Below are 23692 nucleotides of genomic sequence, written 5' to 3'. Positions count from 1 at the left end.
TGGTGGTCTTCTGTCTGGAGTTGACTGCCTCACATTGGAAACATCATACTCAACATGTTCTTGTTATTCGTGCTCTGGTACTGCTTCACAAGAATTTTGACCTTCGTCCGTCTTATTTTCCACTTGAAATATAGTAGTTTCTGAATTTAGTGTGCCTTTGTCTCCTTTTACTTTATCTTCCTAGAAGATAACATCTCTGCTGATGGCAAGCTTGTGAACAGTAGGATCCCACAAGTGAAACCCCTTTATCCCATCAGCATAACCCAAAAAGACATATTTTCTGGATTTTGAATCCAACTTCGAACTTTCTTGCTCATTGTATAGAACATACACAGAACTTCCAAATGTATGCAAATGAGAATAATCTGTCGGCTTCTCAGTCAACATCTCCATCGGAGTCTTCAGATCAATCGCCACTGAAGGAGAACGATTGATAATATAACAAGCGATTTTGACTGCTTCTGCCCAAAATGACTTGTCTAGACTCGCAGTCCTCAACGTAGCTCTTGTTATGTCCAACAAGGTTCTATTCATCCCTCTCCGCCACTCCATTCTGTTGAGATGTGTAAGTCGTCGTGAATTGTCTTTTGATGCCTTTCATGTTGACAATATGCATCAAATTCGTCACCTGGTATATTTTCTTCCATTGTCAGTCCTCAGACACTTGATTTTCTTTTCAGAACAAGTTCAACCCGCGCTTTGAAATCTTTGAAGATCTGGAAAATATCTGATTTTTTCTTTATTGGATACACCCAACATCTCCTAGAGAAATCATCAATGAACGAGCCAAAGTATCTCGCTCCTCCTAGTGGTACAACCGGTGCTTGCCAGACATTTGAATGAATCAGCTCCGATATGCTTTTGCTCCTGGTAGTAGAAGTTCCAAACTTTAATCTGTATTGTTTACTGGTAACACAATGCTCACAAACTAGTAGTAACACTTTTGTAAGTCCTGGCATCAGCTTCCGTTCTGAGAGAATTTTCAACTCTTGTTCTGACATAAGCCCAAGCTTTCTATGCCATAACACTATTAATTCTTCTCCTGAACCAATTGATGCAACAGCTAGTTTCCGCCTCTTTGTGTGTTTCTCCCAAAATTACATACAAATTTGCATCAACTTTTTCTACCTTCATAACCACAAGCGGCACCCTTCACAATTTTCATGATCTCATTCTCGATACGGGTTTTGCACCCGATGTCATCCAATTGCCCAAGGACAAAGATTTTTCGTCAGTCCCTTCACATGTCGTACCTCTTGTATGGTGCGAATGGTGCCATCAAACATTTTTATTTTGATAGTACCGTTCCCAGCGATTTCCAAGGCATGATCTTTTCCCATGAATACAGATTCTTCTTAGACTGGTTCATAATGAGCGAACCATTCTCTCTGAGACGTCATGTGCCACGTTGCTCCTGAATCCATAATCCATGTGTCACAAAAATTTTGCCTGACTTCTGCAACTGTTGCTGCTTCGTTGAATAATATTTCACCACTGCCAGAAGTGTAAGGTCCAGGAATTTAATTCACGTAACCTGAATGCATGCAATCAAGAAATTTATTTAATGATGTGTTTAAATTATTTTTATGTATTTTATGCATTATTCTTGCATGATAGAATTTATTTCATAAAATTTTAAAGGTTCATGCATTAAAGATTTTTAAGTTGCATTTCGCGCTCGAACAAGGAACGAAGACCGGGAAATCATCAGGGAAAATTATTTTTATTACATGATTAATTTTTATTAATTAATATAAGATGTTTTAATTGTATTTTTCGAGAAATGGACTTTGCTGGGTATTTTTACCAGCCAGAGCATATTTTTCAGCGGTACGCAAATTTTATCGAATCAGAGGACTTTTTGAGGGTCCGGCTAATATTTTCAAGAACGTACCTAAACGAAATATTTTTCGGGATTGTGTTTAGACTTAATGAGCCTAATTTTAAGCTTATTGGGCTTAAAAATATTTTTTAAAAACTTTTAAATGATAAATTAAGGCTCATAAGCTTGTATTATTCTATTTAATTATCACCTAAACCTCACTTAACCTAAACCTAATCTTCTCATCAGCCGACACATTCCCCTCCGCTCTCATCCTCTCGGTTTCAGCAGCCATAACCAAGCAAAGTCTCGGCCAATCCATTTTCTTACAAAAAAATTCACCCGGCACTCGTTCTTCGATCTACTCGCGTCTATAACATCAAGCCACGCCATGTACTCTCATTTCTGCATCATACACGTCATATAGATGCGGTTTTGTGTGCCATGAATGAAGCTTTTGTAGATCTTGCATGATAATGTATGTTTGCATTGTTTTATCTCGGTTTGTGCATGGTTCTTGTGCAACTCACGTTCTGCTGTGAACTTTTGTGTAAAGGGGCTGCTGGTGATGTGTTATAGGATCATTTATTTCGAGGATCCAAGTGGTACAACTGCTGGAGTCGCGATTGGTCGAGGGAGTGAGGGATAAAGGCCGGATCGATGGTTTCATGTGTGGTGTCAGGTAGATCGAGTGTTGGGGAGGGAAGTCGTTGTTGTCAGGGTGATTCCAGGCCTTGGACCTGCCTCTGATGGCTCCGAACCATGACCTAAGAGGCCCCTAACACTACTGGTCTGACCCCTTGAGCAGCACGAACAAACCTAGTGCAAGGGAGTTCGCGGTTGAGGTGTTTCGGCTCCTAGCGTGTGTGCTTAGTGTGTAGGCTGCATGGGGCTGGAGTCATGGTATCTTTGGGTCCAGAGGAATCCTAGGATGGGCTAGGGAAATCCGAGCCGTGGCTGGTCCCATAGGTGGTGGGTTAGGACCGGAAAAAAGGAAAATAATGTACTATGGTTTGTAGATAAGGGAAGGTGCGAATTTCATTAGCATGTTGGCCTAGTGTTCGAAGGCTTAGAGGTCAGGATTGAGGAGGTTAGGACATTTTAAATGTTTATAAGGCTGGTCCAAGTTTTAAAACGAATCGGCTAAATTTTGAAACGAGCTCTATTTTACGTATAAGAATGATTTTAATTATGTTTTGGGATGTTTTAAGGTGTTTGGTAAGCTTCGGGTCGGAATTTTGAGGTCCAGGGGTAAAATGATCATTTTGGGTTTCCAAGGGCAAAATGGTCATTTTGCACCCGAGTCAAGATTTTGTCCTGGCAGCGTCCTGAGCACAAATTTATCATGCTTTTAAATGTTTATGCATCATGAATATGATTTTTATGAAATTGAAAATACGTTTCATGCTTGATTTTAAAGAAAATTTACGTATATGCATGAGTTTGATAAGTGATGAAAATGATGATGTTTTTGAAGGATGAGAGTTGGTTGTGACTGACGATGTATATGTATACGATGACATGAGATATGATGGGCTGAGGCCAAGGCCTAGTGGATGGGTAATGTTGTCGCTGATGTCACCGCCGTCCGGTACCGTGGTTATACGTAGATGGATCTATCTAATAGAGCTGATACGATAGAGCTAATACGAAAGTCACAACTAATGAACTGAATTCAATTAAATGAAATTGTATACGTACATGATGACATGAGATGACATGTTTTGTCACGATATGATTCTACACGACACGTTAATGTTATGCTTTTAAATTTATGAAATATATGTTGAGTATGGTATTTTTCACTGCTGTGTGTCATGTATATGTACTTGTTATTCATGGGACATGTGTGTTGAGTCTTTAGACTCATTAGACATGTGTGATGCAGGTGAGACTGAGGATGAGGGGACTGGAGGTGACGAACTCTGAGTAGGCAGACCTGGTGCGATGACACGACCCGAGAACCGCATGTTTTCCGCATTTTGATTATGAGATTTGAGAGGAGATGAATATTTTCATATGTTGATGATTTTACGATTTTTACTCGTTTATGTTTAAGTTTGATCTTGGATGATTTTGGTTATTTTAAACTGCGTTATTTTTATTGTCAAATAATTATTCATATTTTAAATGTTATTTTGAAAATGTGAACTTTCAAAAAAAATAATATTTCCGCACTTTTAAATGAGTAGACGTTACATGAAGTACTAGCCACATTTCCTTGAGAATTTTTCTCGATACTCGTACACTCTTTCTTGAAGTACCTTTTACCACCACATTTAAAGCAGTAAATATTTTCTTCTTACTTCTCGACTTTGATCCACCTCGCCTTTGACTCCCAATAGAGTCACGATCCATAAATCTTCCTCTCATCATCGGCAAAGCCTCTGCCTGCTTCGAAGTTACCAACCTATCTTCCTTATTATTGCGCTGGCTTTCTTAATCGAAAACCGCAGTTAAGACATCGTTGAATTTTAGAAATTTCATAAGAATATTGTTGGTTATGTTGATGATAATTTGATCATATGAATCTGGTAGACTTTGAAGTAAAAGCTCCGCACATTCATTTTCTCCTATTTTATGCCCCATGGAAGTGAGTTGGACAAATAGAGTATTAAATATGTTGATATGATCGGTCATTGATGAGGATTCCGTCATTCGAATAGTATAAAGCCTTCTCTTTAGGAAAATCATGTTGTGTAGCGACTTGACCTCGTACATCTTTGTGATAGTATCCCAGATAACTTTTGCTGTTTTTATTTCAGAGATACTTGACAATACTTTGTCTATTATAGCCAAGTGTAAATTGGCAACAACATTATCATTCATCTCATTTCACTTTCCATCGTCCATAATTTCCACCGGTATATCTTCAATAGCCGGCAAGCAATTCTCATTTCTTAAAACTACTTGTATCTTTATTTTCCACATCATAAAATTGCTTTCATTAAACTTTGTTATCTCGTATCTGCTCGTCATTATGTCTACAACAATTTAGTAGACTGGACAAAATAATCCCGTCTTAATAAAAAAACTCAAAAAATCTTTTCTGATGTGGAAGATCAGTCTAGGCTGCAACCACAGAGCAAACTCGGAATATTAAGAAATTTTAAACCTGGATCTGATACCACTTGTTGGTCCCACGTACGGTAATTTGAGATAATAAATATGAAAATAAAGAATAAACTGGACACCGAGATTTACATGAAAAACCCCTGAAAATTATTAGGGTAAAAATCACGAGTAAGATGAAAAGATTTGTATTATAATATTTTATGATGTACAACTCACTTACTGTGTTTCCAAATAGAACACACTCTCTTAATACATGATAACAAAATACCTCACAATTATTATAGAATTAAGCACTCAAATGCTTATAAGATGAGAGAAAACTCGAATAATGGTTGATTTCAGAATGAGGGGAGGGAGCTCTATTTATAGAGCCCCTTGTCGGTGTGAAAATACGCGTTTTTCTTTTTGAACATTTCCTCGAGCTTTCATTTTGTTCAACAAAGACATCCCAACTACCATATTTAATGCTCATGCCGACAGATAAGACACATGTCATTATCTTTTTGTACATTTTTCTCGCATAATCGCATTAATCAACCTTATCTTGAAAAACTCCCTTGACTAATCGTTCTTGTTTTTTTCCTCCTGTTCTTTGAAAGGAATATTGTATTCCGAATTAATTTTGTTATTTTATAATATGAAAATATTATATTTAAAGGTTTGCAATTCTAGATTAATTTATTTTGATATAATAATGATAATTTATTCTTGGTAATTATATTTAGATAATATATCTTTGGTATTTATCCTTAGATAAGTTACCTTAATATAAAATAAATTTTATTCCTAATAAACTCTTATTTTCATGTTTGTAGGACTGGTTTTATGGGAGGATAATTAGGTCAAGATATTGATGAAGTATATATGTAAAATATTCAGAGATCAAAGCATGCAGCTGCTAAAGTTTTTCTGAGCATACATAGTGTTCAGAGTTGAAGATTTTCATGTGATTGATTCACATATTTTTCGTGTTGCTGATTGGTGTTGACGATACTCGACAACACTGCGTGAAGTGTTGGGTGAAGAGTGATTTCGTCTGGTTTTAAGCAATATGTTTTTTGTTTATGCATCTAATATTTGGTTTGAGTTTTTGATGCATTTGAATTTCTTGGAGTGTCAAGGAATTTGGTTTTGTTAATCTTACTAGTATTGTTTTGTGAAAACGATTTACATATTTTCTAGTGAAATTTTACCACGAAGCATTGGACAAGTATTCGAAATAGTGCATAATTTAAATATGTTGTTTATTTATTAAAGTTTACGTGTGTGTTAAATAATAAATTTCCGCTGCATGTTGTGTGCTGTTGTTGACAACACCAGATCACAACAATAACTTCTGATATACACATTTTAATTTATTTTCTGTTCGTTTATGATCAACAACACCCTTTCACTCTTGTCCTTCACGTGAAAATATATAATCATATGGATCTAAAATATCAGAAACCATGTATGTTTAAGTATAAAATATTGCATTCCATTTGTGAATGCATTTTTTTGCAATATCTTTCACATGTATTTTGTCTTCTTTTCTCAGGAAAAGAAGCACGAGGAATATACATTTCATATTTACAAACACAGTCATATAAACATGAAAAATTAAGATTAACATATTCTCCTTGTTCCCAAGAATTTATTCGTGCATTTTTTTTAATAAAGTGAGCTTCCCCAATATTATTCAACATCTTTGCTCATTCTTTTCTCGGCAAAAGTTGCCTAAGAAATACATATCTCATCTTGTGAGGATCATTATAGATTTGGAAAATTAGAAACTATATATCTTTCATTCCAAATATCTATTTCAGTTCATCACAAACTTACTGGACTTGGCATCATCTTTGGGTCACATTGGGTGTACCAAAACCTGTTTGACATGAAATTTTTTGGGCGTACCAAAACTTGTTGACATGAAATTTTATAAGTGTAGACACGTCAGGTGCCAAATGACACCAACTTTGAAACAACAAAAAATAAAAACCTAGACTTTTAATGTAAACAATGTAAACTCTTTGATTGACCGTTACTTTTAGTTTCACCAAACTTAGGTAAATCGATTTGTAAACAACATTAGATTTAACTATATTATTTCGAACGAATTTGAACATATTTATCGTCTAAAAACGAACACACAAAGTGCAAAAATTTTACAGAGCTGTTGAACATGAAATTTAAAAGTAAAGCAGACATCTTTATTCCTTAATTTTATTGGGCCTACAAAATTTTAATGGCAAATTTGCAATAACTCTCTACTTCTCTTCTCAACTTTCTTCCTTACTCCATATCCCTACAATTCTTTGTTTTAACTCTCCAATTTTCTAAAATTTTCCAAATTACCCTTACTCTTCATACTTAATGGTACGTGACATTGTTTGATCTATCGAGCCTGTTCTTAAAGGCTTATAGCCTTAAGACATATAGCTACACAAGGTTTCCAGCCTATATACCATGATTAAATGATCGATTTATATATATATATATATATATATATATATATATATAAATATAGCCCATCATGCTTCCATATAATAAAATTAACAGATTACCTTTTTGACCAGAATGCCGTCGGGTTATATTCATTGGATTTTACAGACTGCTCCTCACAGCCTAACCACGCAGTCACAACATATGGTTCCTGATGCAGATTCCTTCAACAACACTTAGCACAACCCTATTTCATTTTCTACCTCATAGTGTATAGTAAAATAGTTCAATCTGAAACTAATACATGAGATGGGCAAAAGTCTTGATTCTTTTATTCAAACATACAAATTATTATTATATAGTAACATCCTATAGAGGAGGAGAAACTTGTTTAGCTACTTATAGTAGCGAACTCACATTACTCATAAACTTGAAAGAAAATATTACAACTTATTTTGAAGAAAAACGAAGAGGTTGAGTGATGCCTTCATCTTCCTTCTGCCTAGTTATTTATATAAGTCCCTTGCGAATTTGATTTTCGGACTTCAAATCTTGCCATAGATTTTTATGTTTGGCACTATCTCTTGAGTGGGTGGTTGAATGGCCCCTCCACCTTTTCTTGTTTTATCTTTTTTTTAGATCATTAATCTGGAAATAGCTCGTTCTTCTGATCTTATCTCCTGGCATAACCAGTAGATACATGTTTGTATTATATCAGCTGACATCTCGTTCCCTTCTTCTTTTAACAGTTTGTAGAGAACTTTAAAATTCATCAGCTGCTTTCTTAATGCTTTAATCCGTCTTTTAGAAACCTTAAGATATGTAGCATACATTTTCTTTGGTTCTAAATTTCGGTTTAAATCTTGTGTGATTTTCTTGTTCTCATTTATTCTTTATTTATAGTTGTTTGGGTCAGGTTTTCTTGGTCTTTTAGTGGGTTTATCACATGCCCACTATCTCCTGTCGAGGAATCTTTTGACTTTTGTAATCCCCAAGGAAAAGTGATGGGATTCACATGTCCACTTATTTTTGTCGAGGAATCTTAAACTTTTGATTTCCCCAAGAAAAACGTGGTTGTGGTCCTTCAACACTTGGTCATGTCTCAGCAAGATGCTTCTTGTCTGACCGAGGTCTGAAACCCTTGCCAAATTCTAGCTCCTTCTGATTAGGGAACTCTGGGCAGATATTCTCCGACCATCTTCCCACATGAGCCATATTACAGAATTTTCGACGAGTTTCTTTACTCCTCTGAAGCTTGCTATTCCATAGAAGATTTCTTTTCTTTTTGAATAAATCTTCTACAAAACTTGTTGTTTTTCCTGTCATGGTATTTAACAGGAATGATCCATTTAAATAATTATGATAAAACTTAAATGGAAACTTGACTGTCTATCTCAGTGAGACAGATCCATAAACCCCATGCTCTTCTGGTAAAAATGTCGTCTTTAGTTATTGAAGCAAAAATGAGTGTCTCTTCTGACGGAGGATCCTTAATAAATTTCTGGACATTTGTATCTGATCTCCTTAACTTGATAAAATAAAAATCTTCGTGTGAGTCTTTCCCTGTTGGTTTTGGGGCTGTACTGAAAAAGTATAGCTCCAGGATGTCTCATCTAGAAAAATAGTCATTATTTGCCCAAGTTTCATGTACAACTTCCTATATCCATTTTGGTAGTCCTGAAATGTCTGGGAAGCTGGATGATGTAGTATAAACTAAGGCAAGAGCCCCGAATTCATATCATGCTTTGACATCCTTTGGATATGAATTTGGTTTCATCCAAATCCTAGGATATTTTCCAGAAACATCAACCCTAATAGCGGCGGGGTTAATGCATACTCTTGTTTTTAATTTCTCTCAGTTTTGTTGATACACCTGAAATGGAGAAATTGTAACTTTATTAGTACCAACATTAGATTTACCCTTGTCAGTATTAGGTCTAAGGTTGATCTTTTCCTCTTCAATCCCCGAGGTGAATGGTTGACTAAAGGACTCGAGATAAGGATCTAGAGTCTCAATTTTTGTTTCAGCCGACTCATTTGAAGATGATCCCGACTTAACACTTGTGCTAGGGGTATTTGAATCTCCTGCTCCAGGTATAGAGTCCTGTACTCGAAAACTTTCCATTTGGGAAACTAATGGTTTCTCAATGCCTTGGAGGATAGGTCTTTGTATTACAGACCATATCTGAGTATAAGCCTGTAAGCATCCTATAATTCGATTAAAGACAACTCTCTTATCGGCTTGTTGTAGCTTTCCCGCAACTTCTGCGTTTAAGGCCAAGTTGTTGAACTCGGTTTGAAGAATTTCAAGGTGTTCCCTCAAATGCCTCTGCATTTTCATGATGACATCGATATCAACGCTGTCCATCTCTTGTTAAAAAATCTGCAAGAATATTTTCATGAGATTTTATAATCACAATATCAAAATTATAATTTTGACATAGAGCTTGTCATCTTAATAATCTTGCCTTCTCATGTTTAAATTCTATTATATTCCTTAATAAAGCTTTCACCTGAGTGTTATCAACCTTTAAAGTAAATTTCTTTGCAAGTAAAAATAATGATCATTTTTCAAAAGCTTTTTTTACTGCATAAAATTATTTTTCATTGATATGTCATCTTGTGGCTTCAACATCTGACAAAAGTCCACTGCAATATTTACATAGCTGCTCTCCTTCTAGTGTGAGCTTGGTTAATACTGCCGCCCAACAATGATCACTGACATCTGTATACAATAACAGATCATCTTCATCACGTGGAATAGCCATTTTCGGAAAAAAAAATTACAAATCTCCTTTAGTTGACTAAGTCCACGTGTGTGTTCTTTCGTCCATATAAATTTCGTATCTTTTTTCAGTAATGCACTGAATACTTTCCTGTGTTTTGCTAGATTTTTGATAAACATTCCAGCAAAATTAACAACCCCTAGAAAACTTTGAAGTTGTTTCTTTTCTTTTAGCTCGTTTGGAAAATTTTGCACTTTTTCTACTATATGATTTTGCAAAATTATTCCATATTCATTGATTCTATTCCGAGGAATTCAATCTTTCTTGTGGTAATGACTGTTTTTTTTTTCTGATAGAACCAGTCCTTTTCTTTTTAAAAATATGAGAGAAAATCTCAAGATGCTTAATAAGTTCTTCCATATTTTTAGATGCAATTAAAACATTATCAATATAGACAAACATAAATTTAAAATAATCTTTAAATAGATTATTTATTTTTTTTGAAATATCTGAGGTGAATTAGTCAATCCCATTAGTAATACTTCCCAGATATAATGCCCTTATGGTGTGGAGAAAGCTGTGAATTTCTTGCTTTCTTCCTACATCCGAATATGGTAAAATCCAGACTTGCAATCCAATTTAGAGAATATCTTTGCATTGCGTATGTAACCGATTAGATATTCTCTGCTAGGTATAAAATACCCATCAAACTCCAGAATCTTAATAATTTCTTGATAATTAATAACTAATCTGGGTTTGTTCCTTTTTATTTCACCATGATTTCTTACCAGAAATCCTGGGCTACTGTATGGTGAAATTCCTGCTTTGATTAAACAAAGGTCCAAATGTTCCTTGATTATAATCTGTATATCCCTCTGATCCACTATGTTCATTGGGATAGATTTGCAGCGGACAAATTCATACTATTTTCCTTCCTTAATTTTAAGGCAAGCTTTGAGTTGATTTTTATCCCATCATGCCAAGTGATCTTCATTGTAATTTTCTTTGATGCTTTTCTTGACATCCTCTAATGATAATCAAAAGTGACATTATATTTCTTCAGGTTGGATCTATTTATCTGCTCTTAGTTGGAGCATTATTTCTCAAAACCATCTAGAATCTTTCATTTTTGGGTTTAGAAGTATTCCGTCATCACCACGCTTGCTGCGAAATTGTATTGTCAATTTTCTGTAAAATGCCTCTCTTAGTTTCTGGACTATGATTTTGTGATTACAAGGTGTTGTAAACACTAATCTTCTAGTCATATTTTCTTGAGTATATGACTTAAGCATTTGTAAGAAATTATTTCCTAACAAAATATCAGCTCATGTATCATGAAAATAAATCGGTGGTGTTTTCAACTTACACCAAGGTGTTTGTCCAGCACCACCAATTACAATTTCAGTCATCTTAATCCCCTTACATAAGATTAAGATCCTTCTGGAAAAATCTCTTCCAGCAATCTTTGGTAAATCTTCTTCTAAATTATTTGAAAAAACTCCTCATTTTGTTGTACAGATTCTAGCACCTGAATCAATATAAGCAGCAAAGTATTCTGCTTTATATTGTTCGTATAACATCCCAACTAGAATGTATATCGAGAATCGGCTTGTGGTCATTGAATTTTTCACATCCTATCGTCGGCCATAAACTCCATTCCATATTCTAGACGTTTCCAAGGTTTATGTTCATCGAGAAACTTTAGTCCAAGAACCAATCGATCTGGTTCTTTCCCTGAAATTCCTTTGATATGAACTTCCAATTCTCCAATATTAATCTTTCATTGGTAAGTTTCTAACATAGGTTGTTCTAAATAGTATATGGCATTACAAGGAAATTGGTTCCTTTGTTTTGTAATATCAAATACTATTTCTACTTCCTTCCACCTTTCTGGGCATCTAAGCTTTCCTATTGTGAAAAAGCTTTTTGGCTCCTGTTGGGTTTTTTGAACATGTTTTTTTTCCCACCTGTAACTTGTAATTCTATCCTCTTGAAAAGATAGTCTTCTTGATTCCGATCTAAGACTTTGATTCCTTGTAGAATCGGTTTGTCTTGTATTTGGATATATGTCTCCTGTATTAAAGGAAACTCAAATCTTTTGGATAGATTGCATGAGCAACATTTCCAAATATATCAGGTATTTCAATAAACTTATTTCTAATAAACAATTCTGAATGATGTGTGTTAGATAGAGCATACAAAATTTTATAGGTAATAGAATATGACCTATTACCTTCTTTCATAAGTTTTATTTCCTTGAAATTCTGATGTGATGTCAAGGCTCGACTGAAATCTCGATATGCTGAGTTGTAGGCAATTCTTAGATAAATTACTCCTATAATCTTTCATGCGCAGAGATTTCCTGATATAGTTCCCAGTACAGAATCTTGAAGATTCCCCATTCTTTTATCGCATATAGAAATATCAATGTGTGAGTCTATTCCTTCTTTAAAAGTAGCTTTTATCATAATTTGGATTGCTCCAATATGAATCCAGGACATGGTCCGTGCTATTTCTATCTTGAGTTTTTGTAATTCTTCCTTAATTTCTTCAGAAGGAATTAGCTGCATCTCCATTCTATTTCTTGTAAATTCCATTAGAATTGCCATTTCCCTTCTGGAAACTTTATAGATTAGATGATGTTTTCTGTTTCTTAGGCTAAGACTTCCTAAGAACTTTTCTATATGTCCTGCAGAGAATCATTGATATCTCTGTAGAATAGGATTTTCTCTCATGATTCTTTGAACCATGTTATGAGATATTGTTGTCTGGCTAAAGAAACCAGACAAATATTCATGTGTCTCGTGTCGAAACACGTCGGATTCTATCAGATTCCGATTCAGTTCCATCAGATTCTTCCTGGCTTAAAACTTCTTCTTCTTCATATATACTTTCGTCTGAGGCGATATCATAAAACTGGTATACTTGAATAAAATTCTTGTAATAAACTGCTTCTTCAATATACGGGGTTGGATCGAAGCATTTTATTCATCTTTTTTCATTTTCTGGACAGTTGGTCGAAATATGACCTCTTGTTCCACAGGTCCAGCAATTACAATCCTTAAAACTTTCATTAGCTTGAGTGTGAGCTCTTCTGAAAGTTTTCTTTGTAGGTGTTCTTCCTATGCTTCGAGATATACTCGATGTTTGAGATGATATCCTACTTCTTGATGGTCTACTTCTTTGTCCAGATTGGTAAGATCTGACTTTCTGTCTAGACCATACTGTTCTTGGTTTTCAAGAACTTCTTCCATTTCTGGCATAAAGACGAGATCTAAAATTCTTCCTTTTCTGCCTTTCTGGTTTTCTTCCAATAATGGTTGGAAGATCATTTTCTTTACAAAACAAATGAGTTTTTTTTTTATTGATACCCCTTAATCGTTTATAATTCTTTTGTAATGTTGCCATATGACACAATTCTGCCAATTTTCCTTTGAGAAAAGAGGTTCTTTCGTGCCAACGAATCTGGATTGCCAGATACATATTCCCTTATAAGCATTTCTCTCCAGGGACTCGACATTTTGGCAAAGAAAAGCTGCATAGCTATATTTCTTGGACCCCTGAATTTCATATATATTTAGTGAATAACATAATATATTCATCCGCTAAACATATGTCATGTAATTCAAGACTATACAGAGCTCGAGTATATTTTTTCCTCTTCTATATATCTTGACTATTAAAATAGTCTACCCCTATAAACTGTGCTTTAAATAGGGTAGTCATTTTTCCAGCTATCTCACTAAGAGATTCTCCAGCTAGGACTGACTCTTTGGTTTCTAATGAAGTCATGTCACAAGTAATTTTAACTGATATTATAAGACTCATTACTAAAATTTTAATGAATCATTCTCTATGATCAAGTGTTCTTGAAGCAATTCTCATAGCAGATGTCCAGTCGTCTATGAGATCTTCTCTATTTTGAAATCTAGTACATCAAGATTAAGCATAACCCCATAAGGATGTATAGGTTCTAAAACAATTTTCCCACAAGGAGTTTGGTGCAAGGGAATTTGATTTCTCCTTGTCCTTGTTCTCGTTGGGTGTGATTCTCCATCAGTATGAAAATCGAGTTGAGATTCTATCATATTTATATTCAAAATCCCACACTTTCCCTTGGTGGTTCTTGAGAAGATGACCAGGTTATAGAAGGTTGTTCACCTCCCGTGGTGTTCATCTTCAGATCTACGACCTTTGGATTTGCAAATGATTCTGTAAGGTCTTGTAGATCCTCGAGACCAATCCTCTCTAAAGTTATTATCAGATTAATTTCTTTTTTGAGACCAATTTAATTAGATTGATCATTTTTTCTTCGTCAGTCAAAGGTTTTGACACTACTTTGACATTCCCTTGTTGATGTAACAAGGGTTCAGTACCAAAGGATGGTGGTAACCTTCCTTCTGAAGTTCTCTTACTAGAACTTGATTGTTGTTCTAGGATTTGAATTCTTGTTCGAATATCCTTTAATATTCCAAAAATTTCTTCCTGGTTTCTAAGGATTTTCTCTACCTTTTGTGGTACATAGTACATCATATTGCCATAATTTTGTAATGTCTTTTGAATTTCTCTAAGATCTCCGGAGAGTTTAGAGGAATATGATACTATTTCTAAGAACCTGTTATTTTGAATCATAAGTTTATCTTAGGATTATGATAAGTTCCTTCTTGATATCTAACCTTGGTTAGATCTTCCTGTTTCAAATATTCCAGAGTTCTGGATAAATCCTGTAAATAAATAATCTCGAACCTGGGTTCGGATTCATGTTATTTGAGAAAATTCTCCTCCTCAAATATTTAATTACTTCATAATAATAAATTCGTATGTTTGAAATAATTTTACCTCGGTTCTGATACCATTTCTGGCCCTAGAAAATAAATCATTAGATTTTTCACATATAAGGGTATTTTTGTCATTTTTATCTTTTTAGGGAGTTTAGACAAATGTTTTTAAGTGTAGGGAGTTAAAATAAATTTGAATTGGGGTACGAGGATTTATCAACAATTTATCCAAATTTTAATATATACTAATAAATTATGTACACGGTGTGTATAAAATTATAATCGTAATGTAATTTAAGGGGTAATATAATATTGAAAATAATTTGCAATAACAATATTAAGAAAAAAATATTAGTAAATGGACAATTTTAGAAATAAAAATAATGTCCTCGAAATGAAAGATTTTTTATATAATAGTATTGGAACGTAGATATATATTCATATGAATTTTAGCTTAGCATTAAGTTGGTCGAAAATTTTGTCGGGCCTCCGTTTTTTACGCCTGGGCGCCTACAAGCCCACCTATTTCGTAGCATTTTCTCGATAGTCCAGATTGCACACCGCACACCAAGCAAATCAAAATTCAGAGAGAGAGAGAGAGAGAGGTTTGAATGAAATTTTCGCCCAAATACAATAGGATTTCAAGCAATTCATTTTGTTCTAGGAAATTCTTGGTGGTATAGAGCGAGGATTTGTTTCGATCGATTAGCTGAGAACGGTACTATTTTCTGTAGATTTGCCTGAGCTGCATTTAATTCAGCAATGTTGAAGCCGAAAATTGCGCCGTCTATGCTGTCATCGGACTTTGCAAATTTGGCATCGGAGGCGGAGCGGATGGTCCGATGCGGCGCGGATTGGCTTCACATGGATATAATGGTACCTTCTTTCCCTTCCTTGCAAAGCTATTCAGAATTCTGTCGCACAAAGTTCAATGGATTTGAACTTTATACATTGGATGCTGATTAATATTTCGCCAACGCTTAGCTCAGTCTAGTTATGCCGACTGTCTCGTGTTTCTTTTGTGTTTTTTTTTTTAAATCTTTGAGGCATTTTCATTGATATAACTGGGTGAATGTACATTATTGTGGACTGTATGTCAAAGGACAATCAACAATGATATGCAGGGGAATAGTAAAGTTCTCTGCTGTATAAACATGAGATTGGATACTTGATAACTATCATGCTTCAGTATATTTTTTTTCAGCTTACGTTATGGCTTTCTTCAGCTTCTTATGACTCTTAATGACATCCGTCTTCAAACTTGGAACTTTTTTTGTTGCTTCCTGCAGCTTATTGGAACAAATTGCTTGATTACATTATCATGATTTCTGATATAATTATTTTGGATGGTTGTTTTGCAGGATGGGTAGGTTGGTTTCTCTGTCAACGATCACATATGTACACTCATAACTGGTGAATTTTATGACTTATGTTTATTCTTTGTTCAACAGTCACTTTGTTCCGAACCTAACAATTGGTTCTCCAGTCATTGAAAGCCTGAGGAGGCATACAGAGTAAACTTTCCATTCTTACTGATACAAATCGCATACCTTTGTGGTGTTCCTTGTCTAAATGTCAATCATGAGCATCTCTCTTGCAGCGCATATTTAGATTGCCACCTAATGGTCACCAATCCTCTAGATTATGTTGAACCATTGGGAAAAGCTGGTGCTTCTGGTTTCACTTTTCACGTGGAGGTCTCCAAAGGTGTAGTAGTATCTTTTGGACATATCTCGTTTATCACTGTAATGAATTGAGATGCGTGAATATCTTTTGGTTATGTTAAAATTTTGCTGTAGACTATGAGTGGAAAACCAATTGACTCAAATTGCAGTCATACATTATGTTCAGTGACTTTAATATGTGCTGTTATTGTAGATTGATCACGTGCAAAGGATGATAATAAAAATGATAATTAGGTATCTTTGACAGATAATTGGCGAGAACTTGTACAAAAGATCAAGTCAAAGGGAATGAGACCTGGTGTTTCCTTGAAGCCTGGAACTTCTATTGAAGAAGTGTATCCACTTGTAAGATGCCTTATGCTTTCCTAAGGCTAGACCTAGACGTAAATGGACAGCATGAGACTGAAGAATTATTTCTGTATCAAATATTGTTAAAAGAAAATTATTCCTTTCTCATACTTGCTAGCTTGAAGACAAAAATCCTGTGGAGTTGGTTCTAGTTATGACTGTGGAACCTGGATTTGGTGGGCAGAAATTTATGCCGGAAATGATGGATAAGGTGCATGAATAATTCTCCTCAATATTCATTTGTGAATTACTCAAGTTTAGTTTGTGTGATACATATTTTCAAGTGAATCTTTAGGTTCGTGCTTTGCGGAAGAAGTATCCATCACTTGATATAGAGGTGAGTTTCGGTAGGTTTTGTACCAATTTTAATTTCTGTTCATATCATAGGTTTTAAGGTGGTGATATCAGCAATTATACATTAGCTGCCATGTGCAATCTCACTCCCAAGCAATGGTCTGTGGAAAAATATTTACCAAGTTTGGCTCTTGATAACTTTTGGAGTCCTGGAACTTGATATGTCATGTATCATTGAATTTGTTCAAGAGACCAATGTTATTATCAACGGGGCTTTCTTGTTATAGTTTTGATTTTGCAGCTTAGGAAAAATTGTGAGTTTGCAGGTGGATGGTGGTTTAGGCCCTTCAACAATTGATACGGCAGCTTCAGCAGGAGCTAACTGCATTGTGGCGGGAAGTTCAGTTTTTGGAGCTCCAGACCCTGCTCAGGTTATAGCTCTGTTGCGCAAGAGTGTGGAGCAGGAACTGCGGAGTGATTGATTCCTTGTTATTGCACAATGTTGCATACTTTATTCGTCACATGGGAATTCAGCAACAGAGAATGAATAAAAAAAAATGTTGCACAGACTTAGTTGCGGACCCTTTGTTAACTACTGTTGTATTCATAGATGCATGAGGTTGTTTGTTAGAGAATATAGTGGTAAATTGAATAATACTGGATCAACACGAATGTGGTGTCGAATAAATGTGTAGCTCTCCTACACGGTATTTGTGGAAAAAATTGTACTTTCCGACGGCAGGTGATTATTAATCATGACTTATAACCTCTACTTTATTTCACCATAAAATTTTTTGAGTGGAAAGGGTTCTGAAGAATTGTTATTACAAAATTTCAAGATACCACAGTTCCTAGACACCATTTGAATTATAAATTCATTTTATGTGTATTTGTGTGTAGTCTTCCCGTGCTGTCACGTGTGCAGCCCCTGGCACCCAAGAAAAGTGTTGATTTCAGTACTAACTCAAAAACTTTCCATAGATAAAATCAATGTAAAAGTACAGTTTTTTTGGGCATCGCTGCCGCACCTTGGAATGGTATGCATTATGGTATTATTTTATGAATCCTACAAGTTTATGTGTGCTAGGTTTAGTATGCATTTGTAATCGTACATGAATTGTTTATAATTTCAGAATGGGCTGCACCACGGCGAACTTAAAAATTTAATGGAAAATTTAGTGGTTATGTTGTAATGAATTTTTGAAATAATGATGAGAATTAGAAAAGCTTGTTCAATTTTTTGTTATGGATGAAGTACCACGTTTAACGTACCAAGTGAATATAGGATTTTGGAAGCAAACAAATCTCTGATACCTTTTTAAAAAACATAAAAGCTCTCAATCCGTGCTGGATGTTTCAAGAATAATAATCAGCCATCTTGGGATCGATAACTACCCAGAAAATACTACAATTATGCACAAGAAAGAGGGATCTCAAATTTAATAAAAAAAAGTTAAATGCTAAGATCGAGAATCATGTCCCAGAATTCCTTGTAATTTTGTAGACAGCCTTGTATAAATTTATATTAGACATCCCCTTTTGGCCTTCACAGCGTTTTCTTAGCTAGACATCCATGTGGGTGTAGATTCAAAATACATAAGAGCACATGCATTGTAGTTGAAGATTCGTCGTTTGTCTATAGGTAAAGATATCATATATGATCTGATTAGTTATTCGTGCAAGGAATCTATGGCCAGAGTAAGATCTGTGCAGTTTGGAAAGGTGATTTTTAGTTGAACATACCATGATACTATTACTCAAAGATAAATCACATTGTTATCAAATTCATATGCAATTCTTGATAAACCAATGGTTGTAGATTCGATCGACATATATATGTTGAAAAGACCGTGCTGTACGCTAATCACAACGTAAGGTTCTTGCAAGAGTGATATCTAGGGGATCATGGGGCGATGCTATTAGACCCTCTTACCATGATCCGATGGACGCAATAAGAAATGAGTTCTGATATTCTTGATCAATGAGTTGATGAAAAGAATGTTCTGATATTCTTGATCAAGGGCTGAATAGGATAAACCCGAATAATAATAAATTTTATCATGAATCATATGAAGATGTGAACTCATGGCTAGCTGTATCCCTGAACCATTGAAGGTTAAACAAGTATCGAATTCTTTGCTCTCGTTGAGAAATTCAAAATTCAAGAAGTTGAATTTGACGACTATTGTTTGATGGAGATCAAACATGATGCTTATAAAGGAGTTCATAAGCTGGTTTCATAGGATGGAAGAAATGAAAGTAAGTTTAATTGCTGATTAAGAAAGGAGAGCAGAACTGCCTGTTTATTGAATGAGTTCATAATTTTAAATTTTCATTATATGAACAAGACTTGTATCCTTTATACATCGACGCTCTCGGATTGTCAATCAGGGTTATAATGAGTTCGGAATAATTTATTTAATGAATCGAGAATTTACTGATTAAATGATGGTACTAGTAATGGTGACTCGTAATATATACAAATTCCGATAAATGCGGTAGTGATGTTAGCAAATGTTAGAAGATCATTATTATATGTATGTATATATATATATATATATATCATTCAAGATACGCTGACAATAAAATCTTAACTCCTCGAAACAAACTCCCAATCGACTCAGCATTCTTTTCAAACTCTTGGGCGTAATGCACCCTCCTGCGGTGTTGAAGGCCTCCTTCAGATCACTCGCCCTCTCTTCTTCTCCCACGCCTTGTACAATCTTCACGAAATCCTCCGAGCAACGCAACCCATCTACGTCGGAATCCATCAGCACCTCCGCAGTCATCAAAACGCGATTTGACTTTGTGGATAGACCCGAAGTTTATGTGCGAGTAATAATAAGAAAAGAATCCGCTGTTTTGAATTATTTGTGCGGAATAAACGAGACGAACCAAATATTCGAGGAAAATTCAAATAAATATAATATAATATAAAAATAAAAATATGTGGATATTAATTAATATGGAACAAAATTATTTAATATTATATTGAAGCAATACTTTTCAATTTTTCTTATAATCAAACCCATTAGTTATTATATTGCTATCAATTTTTCAATCAACACCCGTTCCATTCAATGTAAATAATCATAAAATTTACTAAAAAACTTTCTACCATCTTGACAGAAAAGCTATTTTAACATGTTTTAAAATATATCATTCCATAGTTTTTCTTTTCTTCATTTCATGATGTTATCCAACATACAATAATAAATCTAAAAAATTCCCAAAAAAAAAAAAAAAACCTTATTTCACAATTATTCAACCTCTTGGTATTTCTAACCGGAGAAATCGTAATATAAACCCAATAATAATTGTAACATAAATAATTCTCAAATATTACACCGATGAATTATTTTTCCAAAATTCACAACAATAGATTTTCCAGGCTAAAAATCCAAACTAAAATGTTCATAAACATCAATATTATGACAATTTAAATAATCACAATTAAATAATTGACACAATTTTAGAGATCTAATTTTATCTCAAATTCGCACAATTTCATAATCTATAACAATAGACTAACTAATAAATAATATTAGTGCTATATATGAGTCGAAAGTCGAACCAAATCGAATGAGTAAAATTCTCACTCGATACAGCCCGCAAATCGACCAATATAAGATGAAATCGAGCTTCAAAACTTCCAAAATCGAAGCTAAATAGAGCAAGAAAAAATTATAACAATCCGCAGCCCGAAAGCCCAAACCCCTGGATCTGAGATTGAGTGGAAATTTCGTAAAAAAAAAACGAGGCAAATTCGATTTGGTTCCAAGTAATGTGCTCACACGGTGGTTAAGCCCAAATTGCTGTCGATTGTTATAATTTTTCAGTAAGGTGGTCACGGGGGTGGTTCTATTTTTATTATGGGGCTGTAAAAAATTAAATATAAATATATAAATTATTAAATTTTTTAAAACAAAAATAGGTGAGGTTAGAGCCCACCCTAGCCCGAGAGTGGCTCATCTCCTAAGTAAGACAACACTTTGACCAATAATAATGAGCTTGATTTTTCTTGTCAACATTTTTTCTGGCGAACTTGTCGCACATGATTCAGTGTAGTTTGCATGCTATTGTGATGGTTCAATGATTTATTCAGTGCACATGGAAAAATAATGACCATGAATTCCATTTGATCAGCCGGTTTTTTTTATTAATTACATGAATTTGGATTCTAAAATAATTTTTAAATTCAAAAATATTTTAGAAATAATATGAAATTGAAGTAGTAAAAAAATTATATCTAAATTCTTAAGGTTTTTTTTAACCTTTTTGAATTCTTTCATCCTAACTAATGAAATAAATGATATACGAAATTTATTTCATACCGAAATTTAGATATGATATCTGTGTTTTTTTTCCTATAACAAAATTTATTTCTTTATATTTTTAAAAAATTTGTTCGGTATTTCACTACATACAAAAATACCGAAAAATTTAAAATCTCAAACTGAACAAAAAAAATTGTTATAGAAAAAAATAAAGATATCATATCAAATTTGAGTATCAAATAAATTTCATATCCACAATTTCGGTATGATATCGGTATAATACAATCTTTACAGTTATTAATTATATTTTTTAACTTCTTTTCACATTTTAATTTATTTGTATATTAATTATTTAAAAGCATTATAATTTTATAATTTGTAAGAATTTTGTTCGTTCTAAGATTTTAAACTTTTGGATATTTTTGTATACATGAAATACTGAACAATTTTTTTAAAAATATACAGAATAAATTTCGTTATAAGAAAAAAATACAGATATCATATCAAAATTTCGGTACGAAATAATTTCATACAATTCATATAAAAAATTTCGATACGGTATCGATATAATATCGTCTCTACCGTTATTAATCATATTTATTTATTTAAACTCATTTTCACAGTTTAATTTATTTGTATATTAATTATTAAAAGCATCATAATTATATAATTTATAAGAATTTTGTTCGGTATGAGATTTGAAACTTTTCAGTATATGCAAAATTTTAAAATAAAATAATTTAGAATTAAGTCTCCTGAGGCCGGTTGGTTAATGAGATGTTACATGGATAACACCTCAATTGTATATTTAAAATAAAACCACGAGTCATTAGATTGACGATTAAGCTAGCTTGAATTAAATGCATTAATCATTATTTTGCCCCGCTTATTGAATATCATTTAAAAAAAAAAAAAATGATTGACCGCTAATATCATTAGATTGACGTTTATTTTTTTTTCAACTCGAACCCAACCCGAAGCAACCCGAAAATCCCCAACCCGAACACGAACCCGTCTAACCCGACTTAACCCGTCTAACCCGACTTAACCCGTCTAACCCGAATTTCATTATTTTTTTAAAAAAAAATTAATGAAAAAAATTCGAAAAAATAAAAAATAATAATAATATTTTAATTTAAACACATAATAACAAAATTTTCGGTTTAAATTTGAAAGTTTAATTGTAGTAAATTAAAATATATTTACTACATCAAATAAACAATTGTTAAAAAAATAAAAAATATACAAAATAAATATTAAATGATGAAAATTTATCATATAAATATACAATAAATTTTGTTCAAACATGCAATATATAAAAATATAAATAATATTTTTTAAAAAAAGTTATCGGGTCAACCCGCGACCCAACCTGACCCAACCCGAAACCCGTCTAACCTTGCACTAACCCGAACCCACCCAACCCGAACCTGATTTTTTTCGTGTTGGGTCGTGTCAGGTTGAGGGTCGTGTTGCATTTTGACACCCCTACTAAATTTCACATAAATTTTGTGATTTTTGAAAAAACCCATAGATTTGATAAATTTAAAAAAAAAATCACGATAAACCAATAAAAAAACTCCTAAATATATATTTATTCATATAATATTATTTTATTTTACATATATATTATTAATACATATAATAAAATATGCATACATCCAGGGTCGTACCTCCTGTGAGGCGAGAGAGGCCATCGCCTCAGGGTCCAGCCCTCACAGGGGCAAAAAAAAAAATAATTGGTCTCATGTTGTTGAGGCCTGCACCTAAATAATATGTACATGGACATTTAAAAAAAATTAGACATTGACGACCTATTGAAAACATGATTAAATATGATGATTGTGTTCACTGGGATTTAATCAAATTATGTAGTACCCAAACAATAAAGCTACACGGCTCATTAATTAATTTTTTAAAAATTTTGTATGCATAAAATAGTAATGTTTGTCCAATATATTTATTATTTTATCTTGTGTCAATTCATGTGTTAAACTTTTATACTTTACATGTCGATTATTTGGCTTCTTTTCTTGAATTTATGTAGTTGAACCCATTTCAAAAAATAAAACACAAAAAATTGTGATACTTACCTATTTTACATATCTTTATTTTATATTTTCTTGAATAAAATATTATATTTATTATTTAAAACAAATCATATATTTTTACAATATTGATTCATTATATTTATCATTTTGTTATTTTGATATATTATATTGATAAATTTCAATTTTAGCAACATATCTTACAATTTTTGTCAATT

General features: G+C 33.6%; 1 protein-coding gene across 1 annotated transcript; it reads left to right on the top strand.

Moving 5' to 3' along the window:
- Positions 1-15356: 15356 nt before the first annotated feature.
- LOC142530422 (ribulose-phosphate 3-epimerase, cytoplasmic isoform) lies at positions 15357-17921 on the top strand. Its single transcript, XM_075636446.1, has 8 exons — positions 15357-15698; positions 16184-16188; positions 16274-16336; positions 16423-16529; positions 16755-16852; positions 16974-17066; positions 17151-17192; positions 17476-17921. The coding sequence occupies exons 1-8, from the start codon at positions 15585-15587 to the stop codon at positions 17629-17631; spliced, it is 678 nt and encodes a 225-aa protein (XP_075492561.1). The 5' UTR covers positions 15357-15584; the 3' UTR covers positions 17632-17921.
- The last annotated feature ends 5771 nt before the right edge of the window (positions 17922-23692 follow it).

Source organism: Primulina tabacum, chromosome 1, assembly GCF_025594145.1.
Source record: "Primulina tabacum isolate GXHZ01 chromosome 1, ASM2559414v2, whole genome shotgun sequence".
NCBI lineage: Eukaryota > Viridiplantae > Streptophyta > Magnoliopsida > Lamiales > Gesneriaceae > Primulina > Primulina tabacum.
The sequence above is the reverse complement of the archived record's forward strand: the minus strand, read 5'-3'. Positions and strand labels throughout refer to the sequence as shown.